This window comes from Acipenser ruthenus, chromosome 6 (genome assembly GCF_902713425.1).
Source record: "Acipenser ruthenus chromosome 6, fAciRut3.2 maternal haplotype, whole genome shotgun sequence".
Taxonomy (NCBI): domain Eukaryota; kingdom Metazoa; phylum Chordata; class Actinopteri; order Acipenseriformes; family Acipenseridae; genus Acipenser; species Acipenser ruthenus.
The window spans coordinates 4,005,591-4,031,681 of NC_081194.1; the positions used below are offsets into that span (position 1 = coordinate 4,005,591).

At 37.9% G+C, this 26,091-nt stretch overlaps 1 protein-coding gene across 21 annotated transcripts in view; it reads right to left on the reverse strand.

Moving 5' to 3' along the window:
* The window catches only part of LOC117410391 (neurexin-1), a 455,487-nt gene that overhangs the window by 416,700 nt on the left and 12,696 nt on the right, over positions 1-26,091 (reverse strand). For 13 of the 21 annotated variants that reach the window (XM_034016878.3, XM_034016873.3, XM_059024836.1 and 10 more), the window contains exons 3-4: positions 6,571-6,588; positions 5,027-5,056 (exon numbers count right to left, since the gene is read on the reverse strand). The exons of 5 other annotated variants lie outside the window; for them this stretch is intronic. In XM_034016878.3, coding sequence (XP_033872769.1) covers positions 5,027-5,056; positions 6,571-6,588 — 48 coding nt within the window. The remainder of the gene's footprint in view (positions 1-5,026; positions 5,057-6,570; positions 6,589-26,091) is intronic. 3 more of the 21 variants (XM_034016881.3, XM_059024835.1, XM_059024833.1) reach the window with 2 other exon arrangements.

The following is a 26,091-nucleotide window of genomic DNA, read 5'->3' on the forward strand; positions in this document are numbered from 1 at the left end:
GTATTATATGTTATTTATTTACAGCTGACTTGGCTTCATGACAGCTGATATCACAGTTATTTGCCATCTGCCCTTAGCACTGGGGTGGTTTTTAAGTAACAACCAATTATTACTTCTTCTTTTTTTTTGTTTTTGATACTGCCAAGTCTGGTATTATAAACTACATGGGTGCATTCTCAGTCAGTGCTAGGAAATCAATTCTGTTGCTTTCTGGTCAGCTCCCTACTGGCCAGACTTTTCAATCCCTGTGTTGTTACTTTCAGTACAGTACATGTGCTCCCTCTGTCTACCTGTGATCTCTGATGCACTTAGCACAGGGGTCTCCATGCTTTTCTACCAATGAACAGCTCCGCCAAAACCAGCAAATCATTTTTATCAAGTCTTGCACCTATTATACCACAGAACTAGTAATCTTTCTTGAAATTTCGCAGAGAGTTTTTGCCATCTTGCATACGGAATGTAGGAATTAAAATAAAATCGTAACATTGACCACACTGAAAATTTTACATGAGATGCTACTTACTTACTAATCACAATTCTAGTGTCAAATGAAAACATGATATTCTCATAAAGTAATAACACACCCAGACTTGTGTGCAAATATAGTGATATAATATGTAATATAACATGAAGTGGCCACATAATCTCCTCCTACCACAGGCACTCATTGCTACAACTGTTTAAATTCAGCACAGAGAATCTGGAATGAATGAATGATGATGATTGCAATTGCAGATGATTTATGAACTGTGGAGGGCGCTCAGGGCCCTATGACTGTGGTGGGCACTCAGGGCCCGAATGAAAGATAAATTTGGCCGGATGCCTTGTCCGTGGGTGCCGAGGCCGGCTGGAATTACATGAACAGTTACATGCATCCTAGTGCCGCAGATAGGAAATGGCTATGAGCCACCTCCCCCCAAAAAGACGAGGCCGCCAAAGCATGAAAGGAGAATAATAATAAACACTTAACGCACCCCACAATGGCGAGATAAATTTGGCCGGAGACCTTGTCTGTGGGTGCCCGATGGCTACCTGCGTGAGGCCGGCTGGAAAAACATGGACAGTTACATGCATCCCAGTGCCGCAGATAGGAAGTGGCTGTGGCCACCTCCCCCCGAAAAGACGAGGCCGCAAAACCATGAATGAATAATAATAAATAATTAACATGCTCCACAGTGGCGCCCTGCCACCTATCCCCCAAAATATTGAATTTAATGAAAATCAGCAGCTGAGACACGGCCCGTCCCCCAGAGCATGACTGTGCTCAAGTAATTTTAATTTTTTAGGGGGAAACATCAGGGAATCCTTGACTGAGCAGCCAAAACTTGCTCTCATTGTATTACTTGTATTGTAACACTTGAAATGTATTTGCTTACGATTGTAAGTCGCCCTGGATAAGGGCGTCTGCTAAGAAATAAAAAAAAATAATAATAATAATAAAACAAAAAGAAGCGACATGAAAGAATAACACACAGAGCTTTTATACGCTTGCTGATGACATATTAGTTAGGGGCTGATTCTCCTTTGCAGAAAAGCAACCAAGTTATAAGTGTAAAAAGTTGTCAGGATGTTAACAATGAAAAGAAGAAATGACATGTACGTTATTTAAACAGTTGTAGCAACATGTGGGGACGTGTAACGCTATATTTTTTGGAACCCCGCTGCTTACTCTTTAATATCTGACTCGTAGTACACTATCTTGGGGGATTTGGGATTTAACATCTAGACAACAAATATGCTGGCTGTGATTCAATTCTAGCTAAATTTGGTCATAATAGGTCTCTGCCACTGAAACACAGTATCTGGACTGGAGTATACAGTACATACAAAGGTGCTGTCAAAAAATAACCTATTTTGTTATTGAGAAATATATGTATGCTTTCATTCAACTTCCCTACAGTACATTAAAATACTTTCACAATTTAATATTTTAATAAATACATTTTATAATCCTTCCTCCTATTACTTTTGCTGTTGAAGTTTGGTACAGTAATTAGGCGTTTTTATTCCTTCAAAGCTCTGATCAAGAGACCTAAATCTGAAAGGTCTGGTTTGAAATTTCACAGATATGTAGGGGTTGCCATATATTTTCACAGTCAGAGCAGTCAGATGTTCACAAAGAAGACACATCAGTAACCCTAATTACAACACTTGCTGGCACTAACCCATCAGACATCTACAAATTCTAACTGAAAATGACTGAGTGCTGCTTCTGCCTAGTTGGACATCATTTTGTATTTTGTTTCTTACATAGCTTTAAATAGTTAAAGGTTTGAAACAAACCACTGTATTCCAGTGATCCAAATTAACTCTACAGTTACCAAAACATTCAATCTGTTATCAACAATGTTTATCTGAAAAGGCCATACAATTCCCCAAAAAGTCCACAGCCTTTCTTTGTGCAGAAAACAACTGCCTCACAAGGAATGTAAACAAAATGCCACACAAGGAATGTAAAGAGTACCTACCTTTTCTTGTGAGAAGAAAGGATTGCTTGTTGTCATGTCCACGTGACCGAAATGTTACAAATATATACAAAGAATAATCTCAATCAATCTTAAATCCTGTTATTTGGTGTGTGTGTGTGTGTGTGTGTGTGTGTGTGTGTGTGTGTGTGTGTGTGTGTGTGTGTGTGTGTGTGTCTGAAAATGTATGTACAATTCCTGGCTTGTGATATATAACTCAATTTAAGATATGTGTTTATCAACCATGCATTGTAAAGTAAATCAATTCTATAATTTTTTAAACAACCACAAATATATATATATATATATATATATATATATATATATATATATATATATATATATATATATATATATTTTTTTAAACCCAACGTTCCTGTGAAAATACAAGTGCTGGTATCTTACCTGTGACCTTCATTTAATAAGTACAAATCATATTTCAGTGATAATTCCATAGAGACACAAATGGGTTATCTAAGTCTTTAGGGGAGTACTGTATTGTCTAGTGGATTTGCAATAGATGTTGCACGTGAACCAATAACATACTGTACAGGTAACTGACCTGCAACAATTCTGACCTGTGTACTTGTTAAATATGTCATACTTAAGATGTTGTCATTTCCAGAAACCAGTTGAAAGGTTTTGTGAGAGTAAACAGCACGTATAAGCAGCTGGAGGCTATGCAGTAATGTGTCACCTTGCTTGGAGTTCAAGCCAAAGCAATTTCTAGCATTTGGAACTACAGGTGGAAAGGTGGAACTACAACTTTGGCCAAAGTTTTCGCAGCACCCTTTAGAATTAATGAATGCTTCATACAGTAGAATGAAACCTGCTGAATAATGTTAACATATTTAATGACATACCGCTTTGTAGTTTTCCATATACTTAATGAAAAACTGACAAATTGAAAAATGTATTGAAAAACAAATTGAAAAAACATTTCAAAATCTGACATAAAATACTATACTACTATTTTGGTAGTCTTTTGCAATATCATTTTGTAGTTTCTTTGATTACATGATGTTAAATAAAATATGTTAATGTATTTTTATTTATTTATTTATTTATTTTAATTATGTCTCAATCCTAAAATTGTAGGTGATGTTAAACTTTTGGCTGTAGCTGTGCAGTATCAGGAAACACCCTGATTTCACTTAACCCACCACTGTTTAAATTCAAATTAATCCATATTAATATAGGCTCATAAAGCACTTTACTACAGACCTATAATCATACTTTTTCCCTGTTTTTTATGCTTTAAAAATACTTGAAAAAAATATTAGAAAAACAGTAAGAAACAAAATATGTTTTAAAAAGCTATCCCTGGTCCTACCATGGAAAAGAGCCCGCTGATGAGGTTTAGTAAACAACTTACCACAAAACGCAGAAAAGCAGGATAGATTAAGACAATTTCTGATCAGTTTCAATGTCTTCTAAATGTCTAGTACGTTGAACAGATTAAAAATGAGTTACCGATGCAGTTGGATTTGCAGAAGCCACAAGATCAATGGTCCCCCATTTTATCTTCAAGTGTCAAGTATGTTTCCATGCATGGGTATGTATGTTTGTAACGATCCTTACCTTTCATGACACTGAGATGTAAAGCAAAGTAAAGAATGTACTTACCTTCCCCGATTCAGTACACAGATAAGCAAAGTGCACACCTCTATTTAGTATATGCATGCTATGTAAGTTGATATTGAAAAAAGTAAAACATTTGGTACCTTTAGTTTTACCAATGGAATTGATGAAATGATTCCATGAAGAAAGCATTCCCAGATAAAAGAAAGAATATAGAGGAGAGAAACAACCATAAGAATCGCGAGTGTATGTAAATGTATTAACCATAATTAAACACACTGATAGAGACATAATAAATGATGGTCACATGGAGACGTGTATGGAAATGTATGGAAGGGTTTACTAGGCTGCAAGAACTGAATACATGTTACTGCATAACCAGGGCATGCAGACACCCATGTTGCCGTGCTTTATTGGAATGATGGAAAAGCGGACAATGGCTGGAGTGGAAAGGGTTAATCTAACCATTGGTAGAAGAAGAGTTTCATAAACATTCCAGCAGGCAAGAGAAAACTGCATGTTTTTAATCAGCCATGTGTCCATGCAAGCATGGATTCACAAATAACCCTGCTACATACCGTATACTACAACAATGTCAATGGGTTTGCCTTTCAGAGACAGGTGACACTCCTTTTTGTACTTTCTTACAAACTAGCATGTTATCTTTAAAAGTTGGAGTTTGATTTTGGTTGTGTTTACACTTGTTTGCCTGTATTTTGACTCTTTGATAATGCACTAGACAGATTGTTTTTGGTTGCTGTTGTGCTACAGAAAGAGAAAGAAAGAAAGAGAAAAGGGGAAGTGTAACAGAAAAAAATAGAAAAAGGGTAGATGACTGATAAAATAAAAACACCCATTTATTTTGCAGCCAAAGACAGCTTTCAAGCACCTGCCCGAGTTCTGCAGTGAGAAATGTAAAGCCGCTATAAGCACAAGAAGAAACGATGGAAGCAAAAGTGGAAAAGGAACAGAGCCCATACCTTGGTCGCCCATCATCAGGTGCGCCAGACCTTGAAGGGAAACAAGAGCACAGTCAGCAAAGAACACGGGAGCATGGGAAGGTGCTGTCACAATGACAAGGATGCTTTGTGACAGGCATCTGTTTCTAGTGAGATGTCTGAATCACAGGGAAGGAGGCGGGGGGTAAACAAAAAGCATTTTTTTCAACCAATGGTTGAAATGCTTTGTGTCACAAATACTTTTTAAGTTTAGACAATAGGGTACCTGCCCTGCTCTACCCCCCAACATGTTTACACTGCAAAGAAGAAAACATTATAAGACCAAAAAAGTGCTTTATAAGGACATACTGATATGGATTCCCCCTGCTATGATTCAATTGGACTGCCTAATTGTAGTATCTTGTATCATCTCGTGAGCAAAATTAGTTTTTGATTTGTTTGAAAAACAATCTGATGGGCTGGGTATGATCATTTTCTCCTCATCAAGCCGATGAACCAAAATAACTTTTTTCGTTCTTTTTTTTTTTTTTTAAATAGTATGAGAACACTCACTATCCGACATCCAGATGGATTCCTGTGCTTTTAATTCGTGTGAGTGTCGTCTTACATCTTGCAGATTGTATTCAATTCAGGTTCAATTAAGAGGTTACATCACAAAGTCTTTCAAAGACATGTTCTTTTCACTTTGAGCACAGCTAAGGCTTGTAAGGTCCAGTAGTTTCTCTATCTTAAATACAGATACTTGTACTTGAAGTTTTTTGTAGTTAATACTGTATTGCATGTTTGCCATTTGCCTACATTTACTTGATTACAAATGATTAAATTCTGTACATGTTTTCTTTTATAAAGAAGAAATAAATAGAGAATTTGAGCTCAGTAGAATGTAGGCCCACTGGGGGTATCAATTCTATAGCAACAGGGAATCTGCAAAGCACACAGTTTGTCAAGAGTATAGTACTTACCAATATTCAGACCATGTAAAGCAATTATGAGTATGCCATCACTTCATATTTTCTTTCAAGACAATTACAATTATCCTTATGGATTCTAGTATACAAACCACTGCATGCAAGTGGTCAACAGTGCTTTTGTTGTTCTGCTGTCAACCTAATTATAAAGTGTTTTTGGGTGCTGCTATCTAGACTTGCTCTGAATTGACAGGAAATGATAACTGACTCAACATAATAGAATCATTTGAAATAATCACATACTAAAGCAAGTAATAGGTACACCCCTTATAAATTGGTTTACTATATCCATTTTTTTTTTTTACTGGAGTCAAGCATGCATACCCTAACCATTCAGTTTTAATCAACAGTAATTAAAAATCTACCACACACAGCACTCTATTCAAATGTATTTACCTCTTCAACTGATTTTTAGAGTTTTAAATCTGTTGTTTACTGGTGTAAATTAAAAGTTATCTTCTATATTCAATCTGCATAATAGTAATAATAAACTTACCATTTCAGGAATACCAGGGTTAACAGTACAGGCAGTATCAGAACAGTTCAATAAATGAAAACTAAAAAGAGCTAAAGAGAAGAACAGCAAAGAGCACCCACCTTCCACATAGTTGTCTTCTGCAAGCACGGGCAGGTTAAGGAGAAAAAAAGGAAAACATTCATTAAGCAGCATGCAGACTGGAACTTGCCGTTGCATGTCGTTATCATGCATGGCATCAAACACAACATGCAAGTGCCCCTTTGCCCCCATTCAAAACTGGGTGTTGACAAGTGCACCATGGAAGCAGTGCTTGTTCTATATGGAATTTACTTCATGCGAAGGGATATTATTTCTGTGCTGAGACTTTACGGGGCTCTATATGTCAGGCTTTTTTTCTTAGAGCTTTTTGTCAGTATATAATTGAACACCGCTGGCAAAAGCTGTGCTTTTAATGAGAACCCTATGGCCTTTGCCCTCCTTTTTTCCATACTGGGAAGTGTCCATAATGAAGCATCATTTCAGTTTTTAATGTGAAACTAAATAAATACATAACAAAAGTGGCCACTGTTTCTAGCTTGTGATAACACATACATACACAACTGGAAAGGTACATTGGACAGTCACAATACAGTTGTGTTTAACAGTGACAATGGAAGCATTTTAAAATGAATCATGCAGGACATTACATTACTTTATTTGTTGAAAACAGAACAGCATTCAGTCACTATATTTACAGGATGGTTTTAGATATCATAAACACATAAACAGTCATCTTTAAATCTTTTATCTTTCTACTTCAAATTCTGTCATGGTTAAATTTACAGCCAGACAGTTGGAACCGTTTGCATTTCTTTTACATCATTCTGTTATAGTTTTTCTACTATTGTTTTTCTCCATGATTTTAAGGCGATTTCATGCTTTTGGTATATCAAAGAAAATTGTGGTGAAAAAAAAACGACGTTGCAAGGAGGACTTGACAAATTACATTAGGCAATGAAAAGAAGCATATATTTTTACAAGAATGGACTTACAATGTAGTGAGATGAAACAAGACTGTCATAACTGATTATTATCACCTGTTGCTAGCATTATAGTGACTGATTCTAGAAAGTGTATAGCTCTCTTTAGTTTAACCCAAATCATCAATGTTATTTTCTTTGGCGGTGTTACAGCATCTTTTTTGACATGATATGAGACATTTATTAAAAGTATTTTAATGCAGTGGCTGCAAGCATGCTGATAACAAATATAAAACAAAATGTATTTATATGTACCTGATTTCAATGCAATAAAAAGGCTTTCTAATAAAAGGTAAGTGAATAAAATAGGGTTACTGTAGAGAAATTGTTTGTTTAACCCTCCCTGAAATGCAATCCCTAAATAACAACTCATTAGCCCAGCTCATATCCAGAACCTACTCATATGCCAGAGCCTACAGGCTACCCTTGTTTCTTAACCACTGATATAATGAACAGGATCTTCCAAGTATAGAATCCACTGATTTCATACTGGGAGTCATATGAGTGATGATGATTATTGTAGCTCTTCTGGAAGATTGCTAATTGTTCTGGTTGCCCTCTCTCTCTCTCTCTCTCTCTCTCTCTCTCTCTCTCTCTCTCTCTCTCTCTCTCTCTCAGTCACGTATTTCTACCTGGGCCATTACACTTCAGAGAGAGGCATTTTCCTCTCCTAAACTATTTAATTACACTTTATTTCCAAGATTATCCATTATGTAGTATCAGAATCACTCACTTGCTGACAGGGACCCTCCACAGGGTGATACTCCAATCCATGGCAATGGCTGGACCGGGGGTGGGGGTGGGGGTGATGTGGGGTGGGGTGGGGTGGGGGGGGGGGGGTAGGGGGAAGGGGGGTAACCCCTTTGAGTGGGCATCCCCAAGCTTATGTTTAACCAAGCAGCATTTGACCACAGTTAAGGACAATTTCAAGTCATTTTTCTGTTACAAATGCAATCTCCTACCTCTTGTTTTCTGACAGATAAAATGTTTCTTGACAGCAAACTTACCAGAAAAGACAGTGTCCGCTTCCACTGAAATACCATGCATAGCGGCCAACAGAGACTTCAACATTTTGTGAACAAAAATTAATTTATTTTTCAGAATTGCAGTATAAACCTTGACACTCTCATGAATTAAACGATTACAGGCTGTTTTTTTTTTTAATGCTGTGTTAATGTATTATATTCATATTTTTATATATTGTAACATGACTAAACTGCATTCTTCATACAGAGATTCTGAAATCATGCGGTTTGTTCACAAAACATGTTGAGGCTGTACTGCCAACATTTCTTCCATCGTAAGTCAGGCCACAGTCGTGTTTAGCTTTCAATGATGATGTTATGTTTATACGAACCTTTGTTATTCCAAATTCTTAATGTAGCCTACTGGATTATAATTTCAAAAAAATAAATAAAGTAAAAAAAAGAAAAAGAAAAAAGTAAAGGAGGGTTTGGGTCTGCTGAAAAGGTTTTCATTTACTTTGTGTGGATGTATTTTCCACTATAATGATTGTTTCCTGTGACTCACAATATTTGAGTTTTGCACCAAACATGTCCTCTTCCTCTTTCCTCCAAATAAGCAAAACTCCAGGGGGCGCATCCAGTAAAGACACTCCACATGGAGTGCAGGATGCGCCCTATAGCCTGGAGATCGCAGGTTCGATTCCAGGCTATGTCACTGCCGACTGACCGGGGGATCCAAGGGGGCAGCACACAATTGGCTGAGCGCGCCCTGGTAGGGAGGGCTTAGGTCGACAGGGTAATCTGAGGTTCACCATGCACCAGTAACCCCTGTGGCTGATAGGGTGCCTGCGAGTCTGCAGTGGAGCCATTCAGATCTGTGTTGTCCTCCGGCACTATAGGTCTGGTGGTTTTGCTGTGGATCCGCAGTGCGAAAAATGACAGATTGGCAGGAACACGTTTCGGAGGACGCATGTTTCAGCCTCCGTTTCCCGAGTCGCTGGGGGGTTACAGCGGTGAACCGGGATAAAAATAATAATTGGGCATTCCAAATTGGGGTAAAAACCATTGGCGACAAATAAATAAATAAATAAATAATAAGCAAAACCACAGATTCAGGTTGAAAGCTGCAGTGTCCCACAATCCTGTTCAATGCCATGCTAACATTAGATCCCTGGGTCAAGGTTTACTACATTCTTCCATAGTTTACCCTTTTGTACAATGGGCTTCATAACAAAACATACATGGTTGGTTTGTTTTCATTAACTACGGTAGTTTTAGCTGCAGCCCATTCCTTGAACTCTTTTGACCACTTTGTCATGCTGTGAACTTAACGGCCAGCCTCATGCTACTAGCTGAGGCAGACATCCTTACTCTTTTTAGTTAACATTTTTGGTGTTTGTGCACTTTTACAAGAATCACCTGCAGACATAATATTTTCAGCACAGGCTTGTGAGGTAACAACCTTTTAAATATTTATGTAAGAAATATATATATGAGGCTCCCTTGAGAAAGATATGTACAACATATCGAAACGTTGGGCAGCTGGCTCTTTGAGCTAAAATTATATATATATATATATATATATATATATATATATATATATATATATATATATATTCAATTTAGTAGTCGCCAATTGTTTTTTTTTATCACTTTCTCCCAATTTAGAATAGCCAATAATCTTTAGGCTCAGCTCACTGCCACCACCCCTGCGCTGACTCGGGAGCGCCGAAGACGAACACACGCAGTACCCGAGCCGCTGCATTCTGGACATACTGGAGCCTATTTAGTACCTTAACAGATACCCCAGTACATAAGGCATTACTGTAGTCTAATCTTGATGAAATAAAAGCATGTATGTTTTTCAGCATCAGACAAAGACTTTAACCAGGCAATGTTACGTAGGTGGTAAAATGACACCCTAGTGACGTTTCTAACATGACCTTCAAACGACAACATAGGGTCAAAAATAACACCAAGATTTCTAACTTTAGGCATGGAGCTAATTTCAGTGCCATCAATAACCAAACTGAAATCACTAACGTTGCAATGAGCATAACCTCAGTGTTATCACTATTTAACTTGAGAGAATTCTGATAGCCGATAGGCAACTATGAAGTGCAGTAACAGCAACATCAGTATCTGGTTTAGTTTGTAAATAGATCTGAGTGTCGTCAGCGTAACAATGAAACTCAAGTCCATGTTGGCGTAACAATGACAACATCAAATTTATAACCACCAAAGTTTACAAATGGTCTCCTATTAGCAAATAGGAGCTAAACCAACGAAGGGGAATACCAGTAATCCCTAAATATTTTTCCATATGATCCAGTAAGACATCATGTTTGACAGTATCAAAAGCTGCACTTAAGTCCAAGAGAAGAAGGATGTTAAGTGACCCAGAGTCAGCAACCATCAGCAAATCATTAACTACCTTAACAAGGGCTGTTTCATTGCTGTGTTTCTGTCTAAACCCTGACTGGAAAGGTTCAAACAGCTCATTAGATGAAAGATGACACTGTAATTAGGCTGCAACCACCTGTTCCAAGATTTTTGCCAAAAAAGGCAAATTAGAAACAGGACGTTAGCTTACAAGATGTTAAGTGATCTCATTGTCTCAACTGGAACAATAATCCAGAATCTACAGTTAAAGCATTTTACCAATGTTGATTTTGCAACGCAGTGTTTTCAAAGCTACAGTATATTATGTGAAGTTATTTAAGAATCTATAGTCACTAGTAAAGCAGGGCATTCCTCTGTAGGACATAACCACTCCAGTGTAATGTAATTATTTCAAAGCTGTCTAGGAAGCATCTAAAAGTATGCCACAAATGCACATACAGTTTTGTAAATGAGATTTAAACCAAGCTATCCCGGAACCACCAAATCTCAAGCCTGTTATCCAGATAACATGTCAGGATCGACTGTGCAAATAGTATCAGATGCTTTCGTTGTTACCACAAGAAACAACTTCAATAGGAGCAACCTGATTCATTGCTGAAAAAATAATATCCAGGGCTTTTAATATAGTAGTAATAGATAGACGTCTTTATTTTCTTTGTTAAAACCTGATACACAAATATGTAGTTTAGACATTACTGACAAACATAAAGGGTAAGGTATTTTAATAGTGTATGCCACAATCGCACTTGAATGTTTCACTTGCCACTTGTTAATAAAAGATGTGCCACTTGTTATCTTCACACCTCTTCACAGCCATGTGGATCTTGGTTTGTGTTTTGGTATTTTCCCTAAAGAGTGATTTACTGACCCCATTATCAACATCACTAAAACTTTGTACTGGCAACTGTGAATTCATATTTTGGATATATATTTTGGAAATCCTGGCCTGTGATTGGTTAAAACCTCATCATAGGAGAAAAATAGATTTAACTATTGACCTAACATCCTTACACCATCGATCAATAGTCTCTGTCTGTCATGTGATTGGTTCACATCACTGTCAGTCCCGCCCCTTTTCAAAGGAACACCTTTCTCCCCTGTACTCTTCACAAAAGAGAATGGCTGAACACCAATTCTGTGAGCTAACAGAAAATTAATTATAAAACATACTACAAAAGAAAGATGCTCCAAACACTAAAATGGTGATTAAAACGTCATTGTTTTCTGACTATCTGAAATTCAAACATATTCAACTCGATGTAAACAAATATGGGAGGCATATAAACTGGATTATGCAGGAGTCGGCAAACCAGATGGAGACGGAGATAAACTTTTCTACACGGTATGAGCTTTCTGTTATTTGTTTATGTTATTTATGTATTTACATATGCTAAAAAGTAGTATTTACTATTCAACCTTGCCTCACTTATTTTCTTGACTGATTCATATACAGTGCCTTGCGAAAGTATTCGGCCCCCTTGAACTTTGCGACCTTTTGCCACATTTCAGGCTTCAAACATAAAGATATGAAACTGTAATTTTTTGTGAAGAATCAACAACAAGTGGGACACAATCATGAAGTGGAACGAAATTTATTGGATATTTCAAACTTTTTTAACAAATAAAAAACTGAAAAATTGGGCGTGCAAAATTATTCAGCCCCTTTACTTTCAGTGCAGCAAACTCTCTCCAGAAGTTCAGTGAGGATCTCTGAATGATCCAATGTTGACCTAAATGACTAATGATGATAAATAGAATCCACCTGTGTGTAATCAAGTCTCCGTATAAATGCACCTGCACTGTGATAGTCTCAGAGGTCCGTTTAAAGCGCAGAGAGCACCATGAAGAACAAGGAACACACCAGGCAGGTCCGAGATACTGTTGTGGAGAAGTTTAAAGCCGGATTTGGATACAAAAAGATTTCCCAAGCTTTAAACATCCCAAGGAGCACTGTGCAAGCGATAATATTGAAATGGAAGGAGTATCAGACCACTGCAAATCTACCAAGACCTGGCCGTCCCTCTAAACTTTCAGCTCATACAAGGAGAAGACTGATCAGAGATGCAGCCAAGAGGCCCATGATCACTCTGGATGAACTGCAGAGATCTACAGCTGAGGTGGGAGACTCTGTCCATAGGACAACAATCAGTCGTATACTGCACAAATCTGGCCTTTATGGAAGAGTGGCAAGAAGAAAGCCATTTCTTAAAGATATCCATAAAAAGTGTCGTTTACAGTTTGCCACAAGCCACCTGGGAGACACACCAAACATGTGGAAGAAGGTGCTCTGGTCCGATGAAACCAAAATCAAACTTTTTGGCAACAATGCAAAACGTTATGTTTGGCGTAAAAGCAACACAGCTCATCACTCTGAACACACCATCCCCACTGTCAAACATGGTGGTGGCAGCATCATGGTTTGGGCCTGCTTTTCTTCAGCAGGGACAGGGAAGATGGTTAAAATTGATGGGAAGATGGATGGAGCCAAATACAGGACCATTCTGGAAGAAAACCTGATGGAGTCTGCAAAAGACCTGAGACTGGGACGGAGATTTGTCTTCCAACAAGACAATGATCCAAAACATAAAGCAAAATCTACAAAGGAATGGTTCACAAATAAACATATCCAGGTGTTAGAAAGGCCAAGTCAAAGTCCAGACCTGAATCCAATCGAGAATCTGTAGAAAGAACTGAAAACTGCTGTTCACAAATGCTCTCCATCCAACCTCACTGAGCTCGAGCTGTTTTGCAAGGAGGAATGGGCAAAAATTTCAGTCTCTCGATGTGCAAAACTGATAGAGACATACCCCAAGTGACTTACAGCTGTAATCGCAGCAAAAGGTGGCGCTACAAAGTATTAACTTAAGGGGGCTGAATAATTTTGCACGCCCAATTTTTCAGTTTTTTATTTGTTAAAAAAGTTTGAAATATCCAATAAATTTCGTTCCACTTCATGATTGTGTCCCACTTGTTGTTGATTCTTCACAAAAAATTACAGTTTCATATCTTTATGTTTGAAGCCTGAAATGTGGCAAAAGGTCGCAAAGTTCAAGGGGGCCGAATACTTTCGCAAGGCACTGTATATATATATATATATATATATATATATATATATATATATATATATATATATATATATATATATATAAATATATACTGCAGACTCAGCCATAATGGAAAATTATATATATATATATATATATATAAAATCCAGGGTTGGCAATGGAACGTGAAACAAGCAATGTGACTGGTCGAGCAAGGTTCAAGCTGTCCATATATTGGATCGAAACAGTTGGAGTCTGTTCACATATTCAAAATCACTGCGCTGCCTCACAGAATTTAAAGCAACGGTAGCCATCTTGTTTACAGTTACAGATGTACAGTAACTATAAAACTGAGTGACCAGTTACTAGCAAAATAATCCAAAAAGTAGTAAGTAGACATGCCGGTTTGGACGAAAAACAATTAAATGAAGTGGAAAATAGCAAAACAGAAAAAAATTAAAATAATTTTTTATAGAAATCGCTGTCTTTGTACTCACTCACCCCGACTTTGTCCCTTCAAATAATGTATTTTTAGCGATTTGTAAACGCTACAGAAAAACACAAAAAGACACTTGTGCACATTATCCACCACTCTCCGACACAGACCTTGAACAAATTACTGAAATCTGAGACGGCATTATTATTATTTTTTTTACTCCTGTTCTGCTGAAACAACAGTGTCTTTCATGCACAGAAAAAAAATTAAAAAAATTCAGTGCTGTCTCAACTCCGCCTCCTAAATATTTACTTACTTTTGCATGTTTCAATTAAATCAATTTACTCAGCTTAAATTAGTGTGTATTTCAAAGTTATACATGGGACTACTTTTGTGGTCCCTTTACTGGCGTAAGGATATTTAATAAAAAAAAAAAAGAAATGTTGCCCTAAAAATTACTTTTGCTTTTTTTTTTCAAATCCACTTTTTGACCTGGATTATAAATGCAATAAGGCCCTTCAGGGTGTCCTTAAGCCTGCCGCACACAGCCCAACTCAAGCCGTCCCGACTCATCTCATCTCAACTGGCCGTACAGAGCTTGGATGAATCGTATCAGTGTGCGTGCACTTAAAACCAAGATTATGCAGATTTCAGTCGGGATGTCTTCAGATTTGAAGATTGAACATGTTGAATCTTTTTCAGACGCAGTTTCGTTCAGATATAATCAGTCTGTCTGTGTGCAGCGGTTGCCGACCAAGACTGACTGAGACCGATTAGTCATAAGGGTGTCAACCAATGGTGAAGCAGGTTTAAGTGACGTAGCTTGTCATATAACTTGTCATACAAGATGGTGGAATATTGACAGCTTTTGTTCCACAGGTAAAAATACATTAGTCTTGAATTGCTCCGAGTGTTCCGAATTAAAAAAAATACCAGATATGTGCACATTTGAATCGTTTTTTTAGGCATTTACTAATCAAAGGTAAATTATCAATTTACCTTTTTGTTATCAATCTACTATATTTTCTTACTGCGCAAAACAGAAGTAACCGGTGCGTCGATCTCCAATAGGGCACAAATCACAAGCCCCTAGATCCACACGCTGAGAAAAAAACACCAGTCAAATAAAAAATCAACAGTTTGGATTTTATTTACCAGGCTAAAGTGTAGTAGACAAACTATACAAAAAGTCAAACACTGCCTGAAACGTTTGCACAGTGTAAATGGTCAATAGCTAAATTAATAGGTTAAGCGCTTCTTTTGGTTGCCTCGCAGCGCTGTCTCCGCCGTCTGATCAGCATACGATTCCATGCATAATATGAGGGTTGCTATGTTGGGCTAAGTTAATACAAAAATGTGTACAGGGCAGTATTAATTAAATCTGCATACATAGTAATCACCAGGATCTAGTGGTCAGTAATTCAGTCTTAGCAGTGTGCGACACCCAGTCGTAAAAAACTGAACTGTGACGTCAAACCAAAACTGAGCAAAACTGATAGCAAAATCTGTGCATACTCAGATGAGATGAGTCGGAACGGCTTGAGTCGGGCTGTGTGCAGTGGGCTTTATACGTCGAATATACAGACTTTTCTTTTGGAAAAGGTTTTGGTAAGGTATGTTAAACATAGCGAAACATCGTGTAAGTAGGCTCATATATATATTATATATACATATTAATTTAGCAATTCCTATAAGTTGCATTTCTATGCCATTTACCCTTTCAGTTGTTCTATCTATAACTTCAAAAAATTAGTTTCTCTCCTTTTAACCTTTCTAACTGACAAATAGTAAATTAATTGAAATATAGCATACTGATAGCAAATGATGGCTGAGCACTACAAAAAAAATGCAAATGAAGTATGATACACTGTGGCAATGTGGCCACGCCCTTGTGCATAGTGTGTTTATATGTTACGTGTTGTGTGTAAATGTTGGTGTTTATGTATGAAATACACGGGTATGATATGGGTTACGAGCACGAGTGTTTAAAAATGTAGATTTGTATTTAGGCACGAGGATGGCACAAATCACTTCACGTGCAGATAAAATGTGTATAATATGTGTCACGGGATTGCACTTAATTAATTCACGTGCAGTTGTACCGAGATTCCAATTGAATGATTGACTAGCAATCGAGTCTCGGTACAACTGCATAAAAACAGCATTTTTTCACTCACTCGGGGTTGGGTGTTCGTGAGTGGAGAACGGGAGAGAGGAAGGAGAAAGAATTAAAAATATAAAGAATAACAATTGCTACAGCGTGCTGGAAGTGCCAGCACGGTACTTGTTTAAACGTTTGTCCGCTTGTTTTGTGTGTTAGTACGTTTTGTTTATATATTTATTTTGGCGTAAGTGCCGTGTCCTGTGTTGTTTGTTACCATCGTTTATTTTCTATTCTGTTTATTAAATGCTGAGCGAAACCAAACCACACCTCTCTGTCGTTTTATTTCCTGCTTCTGGTCTGACGCCACCCACTCTGGCCGTAAAAGGGATATTAAATAGAAAATAAACACTTAATTATGGATATAACATGGTGTAAACACTCTCTTTAATGTTTCTTTTGACAAATAGAGTTGCTAGCAAACAACACTGTTCACATGTTTAAACAAGCTTTCTGTTTAGCCCAAGCTGTATAAGATAGGACTTATCTCAATTAGTTATTAAATAGAAGAGTTGCTTACTACTTATCTTTATAATGTATACATTCAGCTGTGTTGTTGCCAGCTTGCCCTGGTTGCTGTTTCTAATGGACTGTTTAAAAGCATGCAACAGAAGCAAAACAAAAGTGAAAGGAAGATATATACTGTATCCTGGACAAAGTCTATAAAATGGAATAAAAGTAATTCACCAGAATACACTTAGCATTAAGTGCAATACTTATACAGCTGCCCCACTGTGTGCCATTGGTCAGTGTGCACCATTAGGGAGAGGCTGCAAGATCTTATTGCATGTGAAAGTGCATTTCAAGCAGAACTTGTCATCTACTTCAAAATACTGTATCATTGACCTGTAATCCATTTCACTCGCTATATGTTAAACCAATACACATTTTTTAAAATATCACCATATCAGGATAACTGATTACCCTTTATAACCTCTGTACTGGCGACACAGGTAATTCTTTTCAAGCTGTGTAGCTAAATGACTGACGCTCAAAAGCAAGACACCCAAAAGCATGGGAATTTGAAATAACATACAGTACCAAAGTACAAGATTAGTTTGAATTGTATTTAGCTGCTATTGTTATCTTCAATATTACTGTTTTACCAGCTTAACTGAAGCATTTTTGCAATTAAAATGGGCCAAACAGGGAGAATTATTATTATTATTATTATTTATTTCTTAGCAGACGCCCTTATCCAGGGCGACTTACAATTGTTACAAGATATCACATTATACATTATTTCACATTATACAGATATCACATTATTTTTACATACAATTACCCATTTATACAGTTGGGTTTTTACTGGAGCAATCTAGGTAAAGTACCTTGCTCAAGGGTACAACAGCAGTGTCCCCCACTGGGGATTGAACCCACAACCCTCCGGTCAAGAGTCCAGAGCCCTAACCACTACTCCACACTGCTGCCCACACTACTCCACACTGCTGCCCAATGAATTCCTCTTCCCAGTAGGATTTGTTCTGGTGCTAAATATGACTTTTTTATTACTATTATTGTACAGAAAACACTGACTTTCCAACATGTTTATATTGAAATGTGTCACTTTAAATGACTGATTATACCCTACAGTCTTTGCTTCTACATTAGATATTGGCAACACTGACTACATTTAGGAACATGCCTCCGAAAGGGACTGTAACGACAGATGTGCTGTGGGACACAGTAGAGGATCTTGATTCTTTTACATCTTGTATTCTTATGCTATCTTTCCTGATATTGAGGATAATCGCTGAGAAGCTTATAGTCCTAATAACCTTTATCCCTGGTCTAACAATAGCACATCTAGAATTACAGACAGTAACCAAAGCTCTTCAAGCATGCAATATTTCTGAAAAATACAACAGTGTAGAAAATCCAAACATTTGTTTTCCAATAGCATTATGTTGCTCTAAGTATATGTATATATATATATATATATATATATATATATATATATATATATATATATATATATATATATATATATACAGTACTGTGCAAAAGTTTTAGGCAGGTGTGAAAAAATGCTGTAAAGTAAGAATGCTTTCAAAAATAGACATGTTAATAGATTATATTTATCAATTAACTAAATGCAAAGTGAGTGAACAGAAGAAAAATCTAAATCAAATCCATATTTGGTGTGACCACCCTTTGCCTTCAAAACAGCATCAATTCTTCTAGGTACACTTGCACAAAGTCAGGGATTTTGTAGGCATATAGTCAGGTGTATGATTAAACAATTATACCAAACAGGTGCTAATGATCATCAATTCAATATGTAGGTTGAAACACAATCATTAACTGAAACAGAAACAGCTGTGTAGGAAGAATTAAACTGGGTGAGGAACAGCCAAACTCAGCTAACAAGGTGAGGTTGCTGAAGACAGTTTACTGTCAAAAGTCATACACCATGGCAAGACTGAGCACAGCAACAAGACACAAGGTAGTTATACTGCATCAGCAAGGTCTCTCCCAGGCAGAAATTTCAAGGCAGACAGGGGTTTCCAGATGTGCTGTCCAAGCTCTTTTGATGAAGCACAAAGAAACGGGCAACGTTGAGGACCGTAGACGCAGTGGTCGGCCAAGGAAACTTACTGCAGCAGATGAAAGACACATCATGCTTACTTCCCTTCGCAATCGGAAGATGTCCAGCAGTGCCATCAGCTCAGAATTGGCAGAAAACAGTGGGACCCTGGTACACCCATCTACTGTCCGGAGAAGTCTGGTCAGAAGTGGCCTTCATGGAAGACTTGCGGCCAAAAAGCCATACCTCCGACGTGGAAACAAGGCCAAGCGACTCAACTATGCACAAACTGGGGTGCAGAAAAATGGCAGCAGGTGCTCTGGACTGATGAGTCAAAATTTGAAATATTTGGCTGTAGCAGAAGGCAGTTTGTTCGCCGAAGGGCTGGACAGCGGTACACGAATGAGTGTCTGCAGGCAACAGTAAAGCATGGTGGAGGTTCCTTGCAAGTTTGGGGCTGCATTTCTGCAAATGGAGTTGGGGATTTGGTCAGAATTAATGGTCTCCTCAATGCTGAGAAGTACAAGCAGATACTTATCCATCATGCAATACCATCAGGGAGGCATCTGATTGGACCCAAATTTATTCTGCAGCGTGACAACGACCCCAAACATACAGCGAAAGTCATTAAGAACTATCTTCAGCGTAAAGAAGAACAAGGAGTCCTGGAAGTGATGGTATGGCTCCCACAGAGCCCTGATCCCAACATCATTGAGTCTGTCTGGGATTACATGAAGAGAGAGACGCAACTGAGGCTGCCTAAATCCACAGAAGAACTGTGGTTAGTTGTCCAAGATGTTTGGGCCAACCTACCTGCCGAGTTCCTTCAAAAACTGTGTGCAAGTGTACCTAGAAGAATTGATGCTGTTTTTAAGGCAAAGGGTGGTCACACCAAATATTGATTTGATGTAGATTTTTCTTCTGTTCACTCACTTTGCATTTTGTTAATTGATAAATATAAACTATTAACATGTCGAAAGCATTCTTACTTTCCAGGAATTTTTCACACCTGCCTAAAACTTTTGCACAGTACTGTGTATATATATATATATATATATATATATATATATATATATATATATATATATATATATATGTTCAAGTTACTAAAATTCAAAAATTCAATTGCATTTCTGCATATATATATATATATATTTTTTTAAATTTCTTTTTAATGAAACTTTAAACCTATCCATAACTTTAAACATAATCATAAGTTATTTAAGTACTGGGAATACTGCAAAAAATACACTTAGTTATATAATTCTACCAGAAGCGTTGTTTTGTTTCTTTCCTTATAGAATTAATGATTATTTAAACCACTGTCACAGATGCTTATAAAACATCTACTTGACTCACTCATCATCATCATCCTCTTCAGTAAAATTAAATCCACTGGTAGTTTGCTCTTATTGAATGAACCGTCTGCAGCAAAAAAAAGTCTCTGCTATTAAAAAAACAAGCAATAAATATGAAGCTGAAATGGTGCATAAGCATATTCCCCTTTCACTGATATTATTACAGATAATAACACTGTTCAATAATGTATTTCCATTTGAAATATTACTAATATTTGACTACACAATTTCTAGAACATAGCTGTGAAGTATGAAAGGCTGACATCAGAAAGAAAGCTATTCGCCTACATTTGCATGTCTCTGCTTGGTATGCACTACGCTCCCCTTATTAAATAAACATATCCAGCAGAGGAATGGAAATGGTATGAGATATTCAGTGCTCATTTCATTGTTGTAAGTGTGGTTAACAATTACAAAAACAAACACACACACACACACACATACATATACCTCTTCACCAAATATTACCAGTTAATACACTATCAATATGATAAACACTTCAGAACTGAATAATCATTTACTTAGCTAATCCAAAATCTATTTCTGAAAAAAAAAAAAACTTACTGGATAAACCATACTTTCTATGTGATGTGTGACTTGGTACTAAATACTTTACTTCGTAAAGTTGATTGAAGCCTGCTGAATAATGTTACATTAACATATTGAATTGCATATCGTTTTTCATATACTTGACAAAAATATGAAAATGTGACATTTCGAAATCTAACATGAAATACTGTACTATTATTATGGCTTCCGGTAGACTTTTGCGATATGATTTTGTAGTTACTTTGATTACGTGATGTTAATAAAAGATCTAAATGATGTTCAGCAATGCAGGATCTGAGGCAGCAATCAATACCACCAGGGTCTCAGTATAACCACATCAAATCACACTGAGACACAGCAAGGTGTGAGTGTATTTAAATTGGGCCTATCAACAGTGGGAAGTGATACCATAAGGTGTCTCAGACTGGAACTACCCACAGAACTGAGATCCGCAAGGAACATTTAAGAGTCATAAACCGCTTGAATCTGTCTTGCTGTACTCAATGTACAAAGAAGTAAAAGCAAAGTCATTTTATATGTGCTACCAGCAGGACTGCATTCCCCCAGATGCATTGACCACTTACACTGAAGTCGACAGCTGAATAACTTTTGTTAAAGCTTGACATCATTGCACAGCTGCAATTGTCTTTAATGGTGATTGTTGAACCAACCATTTTGAAATGTAAAGGGTACCAAACTGATTTAGCACCTGGGCATATGAGAGAATTGACTGGTTCAATGTGTAGTTTTAAAGCTACCTCTGGTGAGCTCCCAAGTTACAAACGAGCCCCGAGTTCAATCGTTTCCCTGACAGCATGCAAAATCAACAATATGCTTTTAATGAAAGTATTATATATGTATTTGTATGTTTTCAATCGATTTATGTTTGTTTAGTAAAAAAAAGTAATAATTACACATGTTAATTAGCTTGTTCAAGTGCCTTACCTAAAGCCACTATAAAAGTCACATGGGTATATGTAAGTTACTGACTGATCAGCAGGAAAGTAAACTTTTTGTTTGCAGTATTTCTTTTACCAGATTGATGTTGCGGATAACCCCACTTATTTCTCTGTCTTCCCTAAAACTTTGCATAATGCTAATCATGCATGGATCTAAATGTGTTTGTAAAGTATCATACAGATTGTATTTACCAAGTTTCTGTTTAAAACTATTACTAAAAATGTTTGATAAACTGCATCGTGGGCTTGTGAATTTAGGTGGTTACAGCTACTGTACAGTACTTCAGAATACACTTGAAAATAGCTTTCCAAACAACTGTCAAAACGTCTTTATTGTAAAGTACTACTAAGTACTATGTTTAAATGTGTATAACTATACTCCCATGCAATTTCTCCTAGTTATGTCTAAGCAAAACCTGTGCCCATCCTCCACTTACATCCGTTGGAGCGATGAAGAGACGCAGGTGTTAATATCCATAATAAGGGAAGAGGATATGATGAGGCAGCTTGATACAACGCACAACACTAAAATTGTTTAACCTACTCTCAAAATAAAATGTCGTGTGGAATTTTCGACTGATTTCTTGGGAATCGACAATACTATTCAATATTCCAATTCTTTATTTAGCAGAAGCTGTCATGCAAGTACAGCGCAAAGAGGATACTATATTTGGTATAAAGAGTAGGTGTTCCTCTGCTTTCCTCACTGTCAGCAGCCACTGATGCCTGAACACCTCCTTACAGTACTGGCACAAATTGAGCAGGATACAGCAGGCAGGCCACCTCCCTTTCAATAGCCCAAACGCCCCCCCCCCCCACCACAGATGATGTGTAAAAAACAGTGTGGGCAACACTAAAACAAAGTATTAAAAAAACAGACATGATCCATCAGCATATCAGATCTTTAACCCTTTACAATTTTCCTTTTCCGACATCATTAAAAAGACGTAAAACACAAGTCTCTAGTCATTTTTTCTCCGGAAAAAGCCGAGAAAACCATTCAATGGCTGAGTGAGACCAATAGGAGCCGAGAGAAGACAAAAAAAGGGGCGGATCTGAGCAATACACATAGCCCCGGCACCACAGAGATAACACGGCCATAAACAAACAAGATAGCTGCTTCTGCATCCAGCACTCAAAGAATATCACGGACATTTGCAGAGCTTTTTGAGATGTTATAGTAATAAAATAATGACTTGGATCACATTATTGAGGAGTTTGGTGATAAAATGAGTGATCAGGAGATGATTTATCAGTATGCATGACTATGAAGAGGTATGTGAAAAATACAGCGAACAAGGGGTGGGGTGAGGCTGGAGATGTAGTACTGAGTGTCCTGTTGATATGCAGTGCCTTTTAAACCCGTTTTACAGTGAGTCTAAAATAAACTGCGCATGTGAAAATAAATTGGACCTGACGCGGCTGAGATGCGGTGAATAAATGGACCGCAAAGGGTTAATAACGATTTATATCAAACACGGTGACATGTGGATTCTCTCTCGTGAAACTGTTCTCTGCACATGAAAACAGTATTTTGGGGACTTTCACGGTAAACAGCACAAGAATCGAACTGGGCCTTACGCGTGGCTAATTTAAATATGACCCCCCCTCTCCCCCTTTCCTTCATTTTCATAGCGTTCGGGAAAAGGAGGCGTTCCCAGGAAAATTAGATGATTTACATGTAAACGCAAAAAGGTACCATGTCCACGTTTATTTCAGGAGACAGAAATGTCTCGAGAAAAATCAAATACTCATGTAAATTAACCCAATGTAGTAGGATGCGTAGATAACAAAATATTATTTTAAATTGAAACTAAATTATTTCAACATATTTTCTTTTTATCTTAGTCTACTTACAACTAGCTCAAAATAAGTCATAGTGTCGCATTAACACGTTCTGGCTGTAAAGGACCTTAAGTATCTGCCATTTCAAATAAGAATAATGAAAAGCCTTTTGTTGTATGTCATATTTTTGGTAGGGCCTTAATGATGTTCAGTATTAACTAATTAACTAAATACGGCAGCATGCAGTCAGTGGAATGTTTGGGTCATTTTTGCCTGCGCAAAATCCTCGCCAGACCTTCGTGAATAGCTGTGTTTCACATGCTGCTTTGCATATGTAAACATCATTGATTCAATGCAAATGAGGCGGCGACGCTATTCCACCCCTTTCACTTTGCATCCACTAAATCCTTGTTTTCCACACGAAAATGGGAATAGTAAATAGGTAATCATGTTTTGCGTATGGTAAACGCTTCGTAAATGAGGCCCAAAGGGTTGTGCTTTAAAATGGCCTGTTATGTGTATGCACCTATTTCTTTAAAGCTATGTATAGGGGTCATTTCAGCTCAGGAGGAACAAGGATGATTGCTCAATCTGTTATTTCAAAGGAAAATGCTTTAAATTGATACTAACGTTATTTGCCTAGATCATCACAGTTGAAGGTATTTATTGCAAGCTTTGGATACAATCTGATTCAGCTCTTTTCCATGCATACACCTACCCTGGAGCCTCTTTATATACCATTAGCCACAAATATAGGAAACAACTTCCCAGAATTTGGCACACTGTATCTGGAACTACCTGTCAATCATCATTAATCTCTATGTCAATCATTATCTAAATCCTATTTAAAGCTTAGTCACATCTATCGCCCTTATCAAGTATTTTGCTTTTGCATATGCCGCGACCCGTTAATTTGCTTGGTCAGACGATTCTTCACCATGGACTCCCTGACAACTCGGACCAGGATTCATCCCTTCTGGATTCTCCTCAAAACCTCTCCTTCACATTTACAGATGGAAATCCAATACCTTCTACTTCTTACGCCGACCTCTACCCAGCAACCAGACCTTCTGCCCCAGCACTACGGAGATCAAAATGTTCCCACCAGCAGGCTCAGTCTCCGGAGCAGCTATTTTATAAAGATTGGCCGCTTGCCAAACTTTTAAGAACCTTGCATGATAACAACATCAACATCCCAGCTGGAAGTGATCATATGGCGCTGTTTAAAATGTACTGTACCTTCATAACTGCTACACCCATGTTCCCTCCTTCTCGCAGACGTACTTCAGCAAACCAACTAACTCAGTCTCAGGACAGGCAGCTGCCGCCGCCCCTCCTCTCCAGTTATGGTCCCAACTTCACAACAACATTTTTTGAGGACATGAAGTCCCTCATACATCCCATTGCCATTTCAGTTTCTTCAATCAATACACGGCTCAGCGATATGGACAAACAAGTCGCTTCCAACTCAAGCAGCAATCATCATTTCACCAGGCACAGCACTCGCTACTTTCGCCACGGCCGTCGTCTCTTCCGGTCCAGCGCTTCCGGTCCTCGCAGCTGACGTTCCCACCTACAACCTGGCAACAGCCGCTCTCAACTTTCCACAGCAAGCTTCTGTTGTTGGAAATCAGACTCCTCAGCTCAGGCAGCAAATCATTGAAGGCAAGGACATAAACCTAGTTTCAATCCTCATAGCTAATTCTGATTGTTTAAAGCACTGTACAGTCGACTGCGGGGACATTAAGTCCAGCGACCCCCGGCTGCTCAAAAATCTTACCCTGGGGGAATTCATGCTGGCTTTTTCTGTATGTCGGGACATATTATGCACTGCCTACCCTCATCGCCTGCACTTCTACAGCACATTCTACTTCCTTGTGCCCTGAGGCTGCATGGACAGGCCACGCATCAGCTCCACCTTGTTCCTCCAGGAACACAGATAAATATGGTTGTAACATCCCATTTGCCATCTCCAAGCAAATCTGTAATAACTTCAATTCATCTGTCTGCTCATCAATCTTTTGCATGATTCTTCATATTTGCAACTACTGTGGCGACACCCACTCTCAGTCAGTTTGCCCAGCGCCCTAAATAATGACGTTCAAATCTGCTCACAGTCTCCACCCCAATAATCATCCCAGCTCTGATTGAAGCCCTCAAACATCACCCAAACCAGCTATTCACAACCTACCTCATCAACAGTCTGCAGCACGGTTTTTCTACAGGCAATCACAAAGCTCAAAACACTATTCTCTGCACTCAGTGTCCCCCTCTCGGACAAGAAAACCATCGGTCCAATACATACTCTGGAGTTTTTAGGCATCACCCTGGATACAATTAACTTCGAAGCCTGCCTCCCTCCCGCTAAACCGGATCTTATTCGATACCTCATCAATGAATTCAAAATCGCAACTTCTATCAGAAAACGCAACCC